The sequence below is a fragment of the Micropterus dolomieu genome, linkage group LG21, assembly GCF_021292245.1.
Source record: "Micropterus dolomieu isolate WLL.071019.BEF.003 ecotype Adirondacks linkage group LG21, ASM2129224v1, whole genome shotgun sequence".
NCBI lineage: Eukaryota > Metazoa > Chordata > Actinopteri > Centrarchiformes > Centrarchidae > Micropterus > Micropterus dolomieu.
Genome location: NC_060170.1, coordinates 32,195,013 through 32,210,507, shown reverse-complemented (window position 1 = coordinate 32,210,507; position 15,495 = coordinate 32,195,013). Strand labels below are relative to the sequence as shown.

The following is a 15,495-nucleotide window of genomic DNA, read 5'->3' as shown; positions in this document are numbered from 1 at the left end:
GAGCACTGAAGAGTGTGTGTTATGATTTTAACAGCACAAAGGGATGACTATTTGATCTATTAACACTCTCTGCCAATACAAACAGCTTCCCTGACAGGAGGCAGTAAGTAAAAGAAGATTGCAGTCTTGATGCCATGTTATGTTTTCACACCTCCCCTGTTCTGAGTGGCTGGCGTGGTTTTGCTTGCCGCAACCCTTCTATTTTCATCTGCAATGCCAACATCAGTGCTAACCTTTAAGAAAGAATTTGGAGGCTATTTAGGCTATTGGGTGCCACATCAATGACGCCACAGCAATGCTGACTGTCCCTGCATTGCTGTATGACATGCATTGCTAGTGACAAGCCGACTTTGCTGATGTCAGTTGGCTGCGTCTGCTGGCTAGCCCTGCAGAAGTTTTTCTCTGTCATCACGCCTCCTCTTCCCAACATGCACTGGGGCTGGTTTTCACCGCTGAGGGTTACACTCACTTTCACACATACACACATCACATCCTGCTAAGACTAAGGGCATCCTTCTTCACTTCAGAGACCAATCCAAATGTGCTCCTTGATCACTGCGCTAAATGTACAACAGATGTATCGCTTGACAACCACAAAAAGAAAAAAATAAAAATAAAAATCACCAAACTAACAAACAAACAAAAAAACATTAGCCTGCAGAGCACACATGAATTGGATCTGACCATAAATACATGTTGCAAACAGCTCAATATAAAATTAAAGAGATAAATGTTTCCAGGTTCAGGGAAATAGCTAGACGTGAGGGACATCATGAGATGTTTATTTTTGGCCAATCTACAAAGCTAGAAGTCATCACTATTTTCTCCTACAAAGCTGATGACGGCATAACTCCAATCTTAACCTTAACCCCTTAAACTTACTAGAGGCCTTACATCCAAACATTACAGAAATTAGGGGGGGGGCGGGGTAGTTAATTTTTCTGTTTTGTTGTACTTTCAGGCTTAGACAGAATCTGTAGTGAATAGAGGACGGAACGGAGAAAAACAAGGGAGAGAATGAGAGAGGGAGAGAGAAAGACAAAAGCGAAAGGAGAAAAATGACGTCTCCATATTAAGGCCTGTGTTGCCGGTGTCAGTTCTAATTTCACAGTGCCTGTGGGGAGCTGAATGCAACCAGTCAGCTCTGGTCTCATCTCGTTCCTCCTCCATTTTGAATCAGGGCCGGCGAATCCCAAGCTGGGGGGAAAGGAATATTACTGGCAAATTGGTTTTAGATTAAAGAAGGTGGCAAGGCATTCTGCTTTCTCAGCTCTTTCCCAGGTGCACTTAATCTAATTTCATTAAAGAGATGAGGACGGATGATCACTTGTGTCGAAACATTAAGTCGGTCCATTTTTCTGTCCATAAAAAAAACGCTAAGCTTGTCAGCGGCCTGGTGGGTGGCCTGTTTGTTATTGAATATGATGACTCTTGGAGACCAATCTGGATTTTGCAAAGCAGTGGGGGTTTGGGAGGAGTATGTCAGAGGGGGAACATACCTACATGAATATATATTACTGTTGCCTTCTTCCTTTTCCAAGATGGCGACAGAGGGGGAAGAAGGAGGTAAAAACTGACAACTGACAGATAGAGAGCAGGCAGTAAATAAAAAAAGAGGAAATACCAGAAGAGGAAGAGAAAAAAAATAGAGAGGTGGTGTTAACGGATTTGTTTGAAATCCCCACAGCATGCTTGTTTTTCGATGCACTGTTAACTTCACAGGGCGTACCCCCCAATACATCAGCTGGGAGGATACCATTAGCTGACGAGCCATTACTGATAAGCCGGTAGAGACGCTTCTACGCAGTGATACGGCATTCATTCTGCGCACAGAAGGAAGATAAGGGGGTAGAGGAGGAATTAATGTGTCAATCACAGCCTGTGCGCTGCCCTGGCAGATGAGTACACCACAGCCATAAAAGAGCTCATAGACAGGATGTGGTAATGGTCCTTGGAGACTCCCCCGGAGACAGATACACTTTCTGCTGAGTGACTGCTTGGCAAATAAGACCAAATAGAATTAGCCGACCTTGGTGCTCTCCACTGTGGCTATGGTGATGCGGCGGTGGCGGTAAAGCACCTGACACGAGGCCACTGTGTTAAGGGCTGCAGAGAATATAAGCGGCTCATGCTAACGTTTCAGCCACTGTATTATTTGCACAGGAGAAAGAATACAGAGGAAATTGGAGGAGCCAGTGAGGACGGCAAAGTGGGGCCTAACGGAGATAGGATGACACTTGAGGAGAGTGCATGAACAAACTCTATTTCTTTCTCTGCATTGCCAATGACAGAAAATGACCGTCTTGACTTGGAGTATCGCAGGCATGTAAGAGGTTGGCAGGATTGGCTGGCTCATGGATTACAGGTGGAGCAGAGGGGGTGTGACCAGATTTTCTACATCTATAACAATTTATGGTTTTATGATATGTATACATTTCAAAAAGTTCTTGTCAAACCAAACAAAGCAAGTTAAAAACAATGAATGTCATCAAAATACTTAACCTAAAACATTTTATTACATTTATTTGTAAGTATGTTACAGCAAAAAAAAGAAACAATGAACTATTAAAACATTTCCAAAAAAGCATTAAACTGACCCTAATGAGCATTCAAAATGAACCAAATAAAAATATCTAACCAGCATTTATGTTAAATAACATACTCATTCACATTTATATCAGACACTATCTTTGTGATGTCTTGTTATCACAGATGTCACCATTTCACAAGCACAACACATTTTTTGTGAAGCACTAAACAGCTAACACGTGTTCTGTACATCAACTGACAGTCACACAGAGACATTAAGGGGCTCAAAGTATTTGGATCAAGAATAAAGAATGAATGGAGTTCCCAGTTCCATAGCATGGCCTCAGAAATACTTGAATATACTTAAGTCTCTGTATTGCCAAGCGATTTACCCAACATGTGGTTAGTTCCTTCATGAGCATCTAATGTAGCATGGTTATGCGCAAACATACCAAGTGCTGCTTTAATAACAGTGAAGACAAGGAAAACCTAATTCTCCATAAGGAATCCTTAATTATGTGGGTTTTCCTCCTGCGTGCAGAAATAAGCGAGGCAGTTCAAGGTCAAGGCTGTTATTTTATTTAAAACGAACACTGAATACTTTGTCAAACATCATGTAATCCTGGACATCAGATGATAGGCCTCCTAAGAAGAAATGCCAGTGATGAGAACACAATACCCAGATTCTGATTGCTCGTTTCTTCAAGGCTAGACCAATCATACATAAAGACCCCCCTCACAGCAGCCTTGCACTGAACTGGAGGCGACCCAGCAATCTTTAAAGAATTCAAGTCTGACGCGTTCTGGAAACACGTCACTGCATGCTATCTCAAGCTTCACAAGGTACAGCAATCTAAACTGACTTTGCTGTGGCAGCAACTCGTCAGTTTTATTCAAATACAGTGTAACTGATTGCACCCCGGGGGCACACCTGGAAGCAATATTCTAATTAAGTTAATCTGTGAAATCCTGACAATGTGCGTGTTCAGGTGGCTGGTAATCTGATGTGAAAGGAGTCTTTGTTTTCATTGGAAAGATACGGGAGGAGCTGGCACCTGTTTCAGCAAAACGTTGCACAAAATTATCGCTGTCGAGTTATCCTGAGTGCGGGCAATTACAAATGACAGTGTTTGTCTTTCTCCTCATGGTAGCCAGTTTTTATACCAACTTTTTGTTTCTGCTTTTGGTGATGGCCTGTCAAAGAATTTTTCCCCAGTCTACTTCTTTCCTCAGCAATTTGCTATGGATGATCTGCAACTCTCATCAACGTGATTATGATAATATGTGTTACTGAGGAAATGAAAAGGTCAGCACTGCTTTAGCCTTTATCCAGATGTTCTTTTCTTCTTGCACTCTTGGCAAATACATGTACATCAACAGTGTTGATATAGTGAAACTTGTTTTGGAATTATGCTGTTTGTTTACATTTGTTGTTGGCCACAAACACTTTTCTGTGTTTAATACCTCTGCTCCTGGGAATGGAACATTACCATCATTCAAACAATGGAAAATATCAATACTTACCCTTTGGGTCTCTATTTTTACTTCGATGAAAAGCTTTCAAATAGGACGTTCACACCGTATGTCACTATGTTGGGAGTGCCACGGGTCCTTATTACTCTATGTAATGAAAAGCTTGAAATATTTACTGATTTGCTATAACCTTTCAAAGTAGTTTTAAATGAGTTAGAGGTCTGAAGTCTGCTCTGATTTTAATTGACCCTTCGCCAAGCCATGCCCCGAATATGCAGCTGGCCAATCACAGCACAGTATAGGACTTGCTCTAACTGAGGTCCGACACTTTCATGGCTGTGGTCTATTGACTCTAATGCAAAAGGAGTCGTTTTCTAGCTTTCTTTTGCTGTATTTTTCCTAGATATGGTCAAACGCTGTTCCTGGGACACTTGTAATCGTTACAATAACTAACAGGTTGACAGGAGAAATGCAAATTATTCACTTTCTAAAGCCAGAAAAATGTCCGCTGTGGATTGTTCCTAATGTAATGTTAGTTAGCTAACGCTAGCTAACGTCCTACTGAATGTAACTTTATAAAGCCCCGCTGTTCTGCTTTTCAATGACTGTGATAGTGAATGGAGACCTAACCAGGCATACTGAAACATTGTTAATCCTTAATGTTGTTGTCCTTTGTCTCAATCGTCAGGCGGTGTTTCACTTTTACTCTGTGACTGGTAGGCTCTTTCATTATTTCTTGCACGTCAGTTTGACAAAAAATTAGACAATATTTCTCCAGAGAGGGCAGTAACAGACAGTGGCAGACATGTCCAACAGTTTGTCTGACTTAGAAAGAGCAACACTACCCAGTAAATAAGGGGGGCATGGCGTAGCGAAGGGTCAATTCTAGATAAATTCAATACCATAACAACTGTAGCGTGAACAACAACACAGCAACCAAGCTAAGTTGTAGGTTACATGCAGAGAGGACGAGACGGTCCCAGAGCCAACACACAGTGATACTCACAACTCATAACTATAGCTAACATCACAACAACAGCATGTCCTGGCTGTCTGTAGGCAATCTGTAGGCAAGTCATTTAACATCACCTGACACGCAAATCATGGCTGGAATGACTGGAAGAGTGTTGTATTGCTGAGTCCGAGACACTTTGTTTCCCACTTACAGAGCCAGTCCACACACAGAAAGGACAGCTAGTGGACCATGAGGAGATTTTAGATGAATTTGACAAAAAGATGTGTTTTGGACTAGAATCAAATACCCCACCTTTAAGCTCAAAGCCCACCCCCACATCAAAAAAAGGCTCAAGACCAGGAGTTAGAACTTAAGAACTGAGAATGAAAACTAAGAACCGAAACCGAAGCTTGAAGAGACATGAAAAAGCATGTAAAAGATCTTGCAGTGACAATCAATTGTTTACACACTTACAGTAAGTCAAGACCAGTTGCCCTTGACTTTGACCTTCCTTGGATACTATGACCTGGTTGACTGAGAACCTTCACAGACATCAAGCCAAGACAACTCATTACTGCAGCCTCGGTTACATCTTTCTTGCCAACCAGTAGAATTTTCAATTACAGTTTTATTTAGCTGCCTTTGCAATTCACAATAATGGTACAGATATCATATTCAGAGAAGAATAAATACTTTTTACCCTTATATTGGGTATGTTTCACAGTGTGAGTGTGAAGTAAAGTAAAAGTCTTTTTCATAGATTGCGTTCAGTATTCATTGTTCATGACGCAATAATACATTTTCAAATGTGTGTTTCACAAGCTAAAATACCACTTAATGACATATTGATGACAATGTGTATGAGAGGAGAAAAGCCTGAAGAGGCAAAGATGCAGTCTGGCTCTTGACAGTGGACTGTATAACAATTGGTACAAAATTCAACAATCAGACAGCAGAAAACTTAGCAGCAATATTTAATAGTCCACCATGTCTTGAACAGTATCCCAGTCCAGCTAAACTGGCCAACATAACTGGTGCCAAACTCCAAGTATGGAGCTGTTTTCTCTCAACAGGCAGAGGCTGATACCTACCTAACAACACAGCAACACCGCTGAGTTTCTACAAAACCACAGAAGCATTGCTTATCTTTTTCTCTTCTCTTTCTTTTAGTAGTGTTGTTTAGTATCGTAGTATCAAACTTTTATATTTTAAATGTCAAGATTTGTGACACTATATAGAACTGTCTCATGTAACTGATAAGAGCAGGAAGGAAAACAAAACCCTGAAAAGGAAACACTCTGAAAAAGAAACACTCTACCCTCCTACTTTGCTTCCCTCTCTACCCCCTACAGTGATGCCAGGGAGCCGTATGGAGACTGACAGGCCCGCTACGTCTCTCTGTCGTGTCAACTAGCTAGTGCCCTCGGTTCCTTCTCGCTTCAATGAAGAGATAAAAGCCTATTGACTTGCCAGGCTACAGTTAATGCAAATTGGGCCTGCTATCAATGTATTATTTATAGGGAGAGCCGCAGACATTTCCACAGAACTGGGAGCTAAGCTTACAGGAGATTAGGCGTGCTATCTCATTCATTTACCAGGGAGTAATTGCTAAACTGTGGAGGAATTAGAATGTGTGAGGTTCCCCAAAGGCGTTTCATCTTGTAACCAGGTGGCTGCCATCAGACAACCACCCCCAAGTCTTGGATAAACAAACACACAGAAGTGAAACTGATAGCCTACATCTGTCAAATGGTTAAAACTTGATGACATCACTGCTAAAATAGTACGCAGTTTTTCTGAGCACACCAAGTTGCTGATAATACTAGCTCCAGCTTTAGTTATTCCATGTTTAAAACATGAAAGGCTGTCTCACAAGGTGATTCTCTGTTACTTCACCCCGGCAAAAATGGAAACTGCACAAGTGAGTAGCTGACTTCTGGTTGCCATCGTCGATTAGGTTAAGGAATAGGGACACCTTGTGAAACACATAAACTCGCTCTGTTTTAAAAACTTTACCTCGGTTTTTGAGAAAAACAGGAATGTATTTCTGTGACTGGAACATAGGCATCATTGTAAAATCCTCAAATGTTAAACTAAAATGATTAAATAAGAGGCACAAAGTGTAACTATGATAATGCTAAAAGCTATATTAGAGAAACTAGCAGATAGAGGTGACAGGTGCTGTGCTCTGGTCAAGACCCATCGGCTTCAGTTTGTAACGCACTGGGGATCCCTAACGCAGTAAGGGAAGCCCTGTAGCGTCAGCTTTTGACAGTAAAGGTAGGCATATGATATTTAAAAAAGACTGAGTAAGGAGGTAGTTGGGGTGGGTGGAGCCAGAACCCTGACCTTGAACCAGGAGACAGGGGTTCGTGTCCCATGTGAAACAAAAAGTGAATATTAAATATTTTATTTAAGTTACGCAAGTTATGTAAATTACGTAAGTTACACAAGTGACGTTAGTTAACTTATGTGTTAACTGATGTATGTAGTTATTTTAACCCAAACCATGATCTTTTCCTAACCCTTACTTAGTACTTTTTGTGCCTATACCTAACCAAATTGCAACGATTCACAACTTTAATAATGTGCCGTTGTTTATTGTTGCTAACTTTATCAGACGTTGCATATTTATTGTTGCTAAGCAGTTGACAGCGGAGCCGTAAACATCTAAAAATGACAGTAAAGGGGTAACCAGTGCGTTAAAAAGCGACACCACCATATTGATCTTGGTCTTGACAAAGCGTCAATATGTGATGAGTCGGGAGTGAGAATGTGTTGTGCAATAAGATTAAATGCACACACAAATACAAAGCTTATTGTATGTAGCATACGCTATGATCTAGACATATTTAAGACATGTTCAGGCATAAAGCACTCCAAAAATAATAGATGCCATATCTTTTTACACCGCAAAACAGAAAACTAACACTGAAAAACTTGTACTGCACTTTCCTTTTCCTGGTCTATCTCTGTAAGATGCAAGTGATCAGCAGTGGTTGGACAGGCAGTGTCTTTTAGCACTTGTCGTTTTCCAAAAACAACACTATGACTGTTTCCCTCTTTTAGCTGAGAGATCAAATTTCCACAACTCTCAGACACTTCATGTGGTGGGAGAATAAACACAGCAAAAACAGTCTTACCTTGTCGTCAATGTCACTCTCGCTGTCACACTGTAACAGAAAAGAGACAGACACAGGAAATATAAGGAATTATTCATTTGGCTCCCCCCGTAGCCCATAATGAGTGCAGATGTTATTTTTGTGTGCAACCTCTCATTCACTGACAGCTTTCAGAGCAAACTTGTCATTTAGCCTTTTAAGAGTGCTTTAAAATTGGACGATAGTATCTCAAGGACACAGAGAGCTTAGACTCAAACACAGTGCCTATTAACTGTGGTATTTCAAATCCGCCTTGTGACAAACCAGTCTTTAATTTGTATGTCAGACTTCTACAGGGATAAAGGAACTAAATAACATGAAAAGTTGTATTCTGAAATGTGCCTTGTCTAGCACGGCCAAAGGCCAAATCACCTTCTGTTCAGTAAAGATGTGAAATGTTTTTTTCTTCAACACTTTCACCATTCAAATACAAAGCCATCAGACTCAAATATCTTGAGAAGAGGTCCACAGCCTTTCATTCCTGACATGTTCACAGGCAGAACACTCATTTTAGTCCAAAAGAATGTGTGAAGTCAATAACCCTGGCTTACATTAGAAATTTTTTCTAATGGTTTTTCATCACTTATAACACGCGTCCCATCCTGTCAGTTGAAATAATGTAAATGTACTTTTAATGGCGAACATTCCTTAACTTAAATCCAACCCACAAGATCCTTGCTTCCGTTTCTCACTTTCATTTATTGCTAAATGCTGTTGGCTGGTAAATCTTTCCCCCAGGACAATAGATGGTGAAGTTGTGGAAACAGAGGTGGCCGAGCTACAGGCCAGTCCCACTGGACCTCACAGCAGGATGCATGAGGAGCAATTCATGCGAAGAGCCTCACAGAGAAGGAGAGGGCCCCCAGTGAAAAACTGCCATCAATCTGTCAATTAAGTCCCTGTGGCAACATATTTAAGTGGACCCTCTTTATTTTGTTTAACTCCCTTTCAGAGTCGGGCACAATGAGGAGGGAGCTGGGTCAATGGAGGCACAGCAGCCCTTTGTTGCGAGTGCGGTGGGTCCAAATGTATAATTAAGTAACGAGAGTAATCAGTGCAAGGGCTCAGTGGCCAAGATCTCTCAGGAGAGGAGAGTGGGGAGGGGGCTGTCATGCCCCGTGATTCATCCTACTCTACAAAGACAACGGATACAGCAGGAGTCCAGTGAAAAACATTGTAGCTCAACTTCTTTGGAGGGTTTATTGTTGTGTTTGCATTTCTATCTGCAGAATTACAACTCCAAAAAATGCCTGAGCTACAATTGTTCATGCTGAAGCATTGTTACACAAGACAGAACAAGAACATACACCTGTTGGAGAATTAAAAGAGTATGTTCAACATGAGGCGTTTTACTTGCTGGAGTAAATAATGTGATTATTTATATTAGCTAAATATGAAAAATTCCACGGAAAAACTAAGGAAAAATGTCCATAATAATTAATGACCACTAATAATAAAATGAGAAATTAAAACTCTGTATTGAAATTTGAAATTCTGGCTACATTTCTATGCAGCATGTCCTCTTTTCCTTTGGGGAATGTTTGCAAACCCTAATTTATGCGCCTTTGCTTGTCAAAAGACCTTCATTACATAGTGCAGGGCATTAAAAAGAGAAAGTGGCGTAGGCTTCTTGTCAATCAGTTCCACATTCAGACTACAGATTGTGGACAAATTAATTATCAGCCATTTCAGTTAGAGGCACATCGCAACCTGTAATCACCACCCATTTGTTCCCTCACCACTGTGGCATTTTATCTGAAAGGAGTCACATTCAAAACAATGTTACTCTCCATGTTGATCCATCTACAAATGACAAAAAGAGGAAAAGTGATCCAAAATCCAACTTTGCCCAGGAAACCAGTGTAAAGGTATTCTTAGCATGCAGCTGAACAGATGACTTCCATCTCACAGCGGCTGCGAGTTCCCTTCTATTACTGGGTACAAGTTTAAACCCTAGGTGATGGAGATGAACAACTGGCTTGGTTATTCCCTGGGTGCATGCTTGGCCTTGTTGTTGCAGCAGTAGCCATGACACTAGAGATGAGGCCTCACAAGGCTGGAGCTGGCGAGGAGGAAAAATAATATCAAAAGAACCCAGCATGGTGCTTATCCCTTTACAAGAAGCATGCACTGCAGCAGAGCGTAAAGAGGAATACTAGCTATGGCTCAGACAGAGACAGAGAGAGACACAACACAGCAGGGGAGAGAGAAGCAGGTGGAAGGGGGGAACAAAACAACAGTAAGAACAGGCAGGGGGGATGCTATAGAAATGAAGGGATGGACGGATGGAGGTAGTGTTAGAGCAGTTTTTGTCTTGACTGTATGTGATTGCCCTGTTGGACTATTACACTTGGTTGAGTCAAAAAAAAAAGGGAAATAAAAAGAATACAATGAACCTATGAAAATACAAGATAAAAGCTCTTGTGAGACGAGGACCACGTCATTTAGCACCCTGTGCTTCTTTGAATATCTACACACGATACAAGACTTTCAGCAAGGCTATACAAGAAAACGATGGAAATGCAAATGCAAATCTACAACCCCAAACAGAAACCTCCCTAAACAGCATGTCTGGTGGTCAGAGGGGACATTGTTAAAATCGGAGAGATATGCAGCTCACTAAGCTGCCTGACAGGAGCCAAGCCCCTAGTGGTTTGTGTCTCTCATAGATGTTCACAAACCAAACAAACCAAAAAAACAAAAAGAAAAAGAGAAAAATACTGGCTGGCAGAGGCAGGGAGCAAGCAGCAACATCTGCACCTGGCAACCGCCAGCTACGGAGGGTAACAGGGGACCAGCTTCAGCGAATGGCTCATCTACACCCCTCCCTCCCAGCATCCCACCTCCTCTCCAACTCCCCTTCCCCTCAGCCAGCACATCAGATGGATGCGTTTGACATTTACACAGCTTTCAACACTTCAGAGACAGGAGATTTATTCCGCCAGCAGCCCTGGCTGAAGCCGGGCCTCGACCTGGGCTGGCCCCCATGACGACCCTGTAGCTCAGCCCTGAAATGAGGCAGGGATGAGGAGAGAGGAGCAAAAGGGAAAAAACAGAGGGAGGGAGGGAGGGAGGGATGGATGTCTCGATTCTCCTGGACATTTTCTCTGGCAGATTCCGATAGACGTGCAAGGGGAAGACAATAAGCGTTGTGCATCCCGGAGCACATTAAAACGACTGGCCAAATTAATCACACAGTTCCACTTGTCACACTCAGAGGACAGTCTGCCATGAATTCTGCCTCAGCGATAGAGAGAGGAACAGAGGAGGAACTTGCCTGGCTACGCAAATGCTGGCACAGCATCAACGACTGTCTGCCTGAATGCTGATCGCAACCCTGTACTTGCTGCAAGAAATCTACAATAAACAGGCAAAATAATAACTGCCTGTTCTGCTGGTATTTAAGTGTCAGTGTTGGTTCCTGCTCAAAATACATAAATAAATAAATAAAAGCAAAAAAGGAGAGAATATGCATGATTGTGGTTTGACAATACAATTTGTGACAAAAGCTTGCCTGTTATCAAATCATTTTACGTGTGTTTCCACCTGATTATGTTGTAAAGAATGCAAGTAAGCTACTTCAGATGCAAAAGTAAGGTATAACAGAGAAAGGGTACAAACAACTGTCTACTAATTTCACACTATTTCACTAAGGTCCCAACTGTTTTTCTTTCATGGCACTCTAAAACAATGATGCACCAACTTCAACACTGAATTTATCAGTTTGAGATATGGCTACTACATCTTGATTCTCCAAAGTATTTACATTGCTTTGTACAAGTGACTGAATGTCTTAAATTAAAAACTGGATAAGTAAGAAGAATATATTTATGCTGCATGTAAAAAGTGAAAAAGCCACAAAGGATCTGACTGAACGAGAGAGCAGCAGCACTTGATCTCGTCATCTCTCCAGGAACATATAGAGAGATACCTCTGATTGTGAGGGAAAGAGTATTGACAAACCCACATCTCCTAGGGTGAGAGCAGAGGGGGTAATGGTCCATTTAGATAGTCGAGGACAAAAGCAGTTTCGGCTACTGGTGGAACAACACCAATTTCCACCCGCAATTTCCCTCCTGCGGATGCTGGGATGAGGTGTGGGGATGAAGGCGCCATGGCCACTCTGATGGGGCGTGGAAGCAGAGCCTCTGGTCCGCTGGGGGACCTCCTGCTAGGCCTGAAACATCAGCGGGCTATCTGAAGGTCTCTTTGGCCTTGTGGCTAAGGGTGAAGCTTTACCTCAACTCAGCTTTCGTAATTTATCAACAGGATGTTGTGTTGCATGCCCTTATGTTCTCACCCTCAGTGAAACAAAAGCCACGAGTCACTAAGCATGGAAACTGCATCCAAATATGAAGAAATAAATATATTTGGGTGGCTTCAGATAACGTAAGTATTGCATGGATACTGTGCACCTAAACTGAGCAAGACCTAAAACATGTCTTGGGAACTTAAGTGATGGCGCTGTATCAATATTAGGGTTTATACGGCTCACATAGCACCACTGCATTTAAGTCTCTCAATCACAGAAAGAGAAAAAAAAACAAGTGATTGCTCTTGACCCCACTAGCTGTATCTGAAAGCACCACCTAGCAAAGTGATTTGATCACAGGATCAAATCTATACAGCCATTTGACCCCTGACCTCTTCCGCAGGCAGCATGGGAAGTCAGCTGATTACCCTGGGTCAGCCTAGGAGCTCTGGATTAGGAAAGTATTGATCCTAGTGAAGATGTAGGCTCCGGAGGGAATGAGATTGAGAGAAAAAGCTCTGCCGGGTAGAAATGATATCGACCAGCAGAAGAGGCCTAAACAGGCTCTCACGTAAAACCATATTTGAGCTTGGGCCCTCAGAGTTGGCTGTGCAAACAGAGAGACGGCTTCAGCAAAAGCTCCTTTCACAGAGGCCCACTGAAAGAGGACAGAGAGAGGATGAAAGTAAATGAGGACTGAAAAAGACAAGCTCAGAGAAATGTTCTTTGCATTAGCCAGACACACAGAGGCCTCTGGTTCAGACCTGACACACTTAAGGGAAGTCAGCGGGGGCCATGTAAATCAAGCCGGGGTGAGGAAAGATATAGTCCTGACCTGGGGCCAAACTAAGCAGACTTTAACATTACCCAGAGTCCATGTAAACAGCACAGAGACCTGGCAGCGCTCTGTTTCACTTCCATGCAAAGTATGTGGTGAGGTCGAGGAGGAAGAAGGGGAGGAGGTGCATCGACAGATTGATAGTGATAGTGGTGGGGGAAAACTTGAAGAGCTGTCCCCCCTCTTCACTAAATTAGGACTGCCTTGTCCTTTCCATCAAGAAATCCCTCAACCTTTGCTTTCAGCACTCACTGGGGGAGTGACAGAGCCGGCTGGGGTGCTGGTGTGATCCTTGGAGTAGTTTGGTGAGGGAAAAACAGACAGTAATGGCAGATGTACGAGAGGACAGGGAGCATTTATTCAGCTCAGAGAGAAAAAAGAAAACTGCCAGAAACCTGAAGGGACAGGGAGTACACAACAGTGTTATGAATATAGTCGTGGAAGAAAAATGGGAACATAGGTAACACATACACACTGATTTATGTTTTTTACGCACCTCGTCTTTCATAGCGCTCCCTTCGGCTTCTTCTTGTCTCTGTTGACCAGGTGACTGTAACTAGCTCGCTATCTTGCCTTCAAAGGTGAACGCACACAAACATACACGCATGTACAACCCTCAGTACCTCCCAGTGTTTTGACATGGCCCTGGGCCTGGTGCTGCTGAGCTGCAGCTGCAGACACTGGGCATTGGAAATTTAAGTCGGGGCGTAGGAGAAATTAGGCGAGGAGGCAAGGAAATGGGATGTTGACTTGAACTGGCCCCGGGGGCAGCTGAGAGTCTCCCTGTGCAGCTCCGCTGGCTGCCTGACAGTTTGATGGAGCGAGTGGAGGCTTCCCCGCGGCCCAAGCCGCCGTCTCTAACACTGATGTAGCTCAGTGAGGAACAGATTGAGCCTCCAGGCATCGCTCTGTACTGCTACTCCCCTCCTCTCTCGCTCTTTCTCACTCCCTGTACTGCTACTACTAGCTCTCTCTCTCTTTCTCTCACTAATCCTGTCAAGTCAACACACAGAAACATGTACAGTATATACATATTTTACTCACTCACAAAATCACATACTGTATGCGCACATAAATACACAAAAATACAGCAACACCCACAGAGAGCTTGGCCCCCTCCTTCCGTCTCTTGACTAAGGCAGCAATGTGATAAGCACTACAGATGCTGTTTACTGAGCTCTGGCCTATGCACACGGGGAAGAAGGATGAGAGGGAGGGTGGGATGTAGGAAGAGGCAGAAGGAGGTAGAGTAAGGGGGCTGGCAGGCCACAGCCATAATGAAAAGAATCTGGCGGCAGCCCACTGTGTGCTGGTCATGAGAAGCATGTGCCGCCGGGGGGCTCTACTGCTAATTTCAGGGGGCAGCCAAGCGTTTCACGCTAGACTTGTCATCGGGCCAGAGGGGGCATTCATACTGGGTGACAGCAATTGCGAGAGGGCGGGTAGAGGGTTTGAAGGGGGGTAGAAAGCTTTAGCTCTTCTCCCCCTCCCTGCACCTCCTGTTCCCCCCTCTGAAACGATCAAACATTATTGTAGGCAGGGTACAGAATTACAAATGAAGTGTCCTGTGGAAATAGCTGGAACTGGATTCAACTGCTCTCTCCGCTCTGCTCTCTCCTCAGGTGGCCATGAGGGGCACACCTCATCCTCCAACCCCTGCTGTCCAGACAGGTTTTTTTTACTTGCATATTCCTAGTTAACATGACACCAATAATCTGTTACAAAAGCACATTCAGCACAGAAGTACTGCAAGCGTGTTTGACTACGCCTCACCTCAGGATGGGCAATATGGATAACATCTTAATCTCTTACTACTACTGTTAATATAATTTTACATCACAATATCAGTATGCAATTTTTGGATAAAATAACCACACAGGAATGTCCATTTTTGCACAGTCCAATATATTAAATATCTGACATTAAAGCACTTACTCTAGATAACTCAGCATAAGCAGTACGACAAAATCTCTGATGGCTGACAAACTCTGATCATCCTTACATCATCACATCACATAACCACATTCCTGGCACCATGCCCTTGGTTTCTAGCAGCCCTCTCCATCTTCACAGGACCGGCAGTCTGTTAAAGGTGAATGACTGACGGCCACATCCTTAATCAGTGCCACTGACTGGCCTGAAGATTTGGTGCGCACTTGGGTTTTATCTCTCAACTCGGCTAGATAAAATGAGCACAAAGTCAGTGAAAATCATTGAAGAGTTGAGATAAGAGGGGAAAAAAAGAAACGGGGGAAAAAAAAAACACCTTGTCAGCCCGACCCCTACA

The 15,495-nt window shown here is 43.0% G+C and overlaps 1 protein-coding gene across 9 annotated transcripts in view; it reads right to left on the bottom strand.

Annotated features, from left to right (window-relative positions):
- The window catches only part of fbrsl1 (fibrosin-like 1), a 270,501-nt gene that overhangs the window by 83,342 nt on the left and 171,664 nt on the right, over nucleotides 1–15,495 (bottom strand). For all 9 annotated transcript variants that reach the window (XM_046034084.1, XM_046034076.1, XM_046034083.1 and 6 more), the window contains one exon: nucleotides 8,101–8,130. In XM_046034084.1, the coding sequence (XP_045890040.1) occupies nucleotides 8,101–8,130 (30 nt within the window). The remainder of the gene's footprint in view (nucleotides 1–8,100; nucleotides 8,131–15,495) is intronic.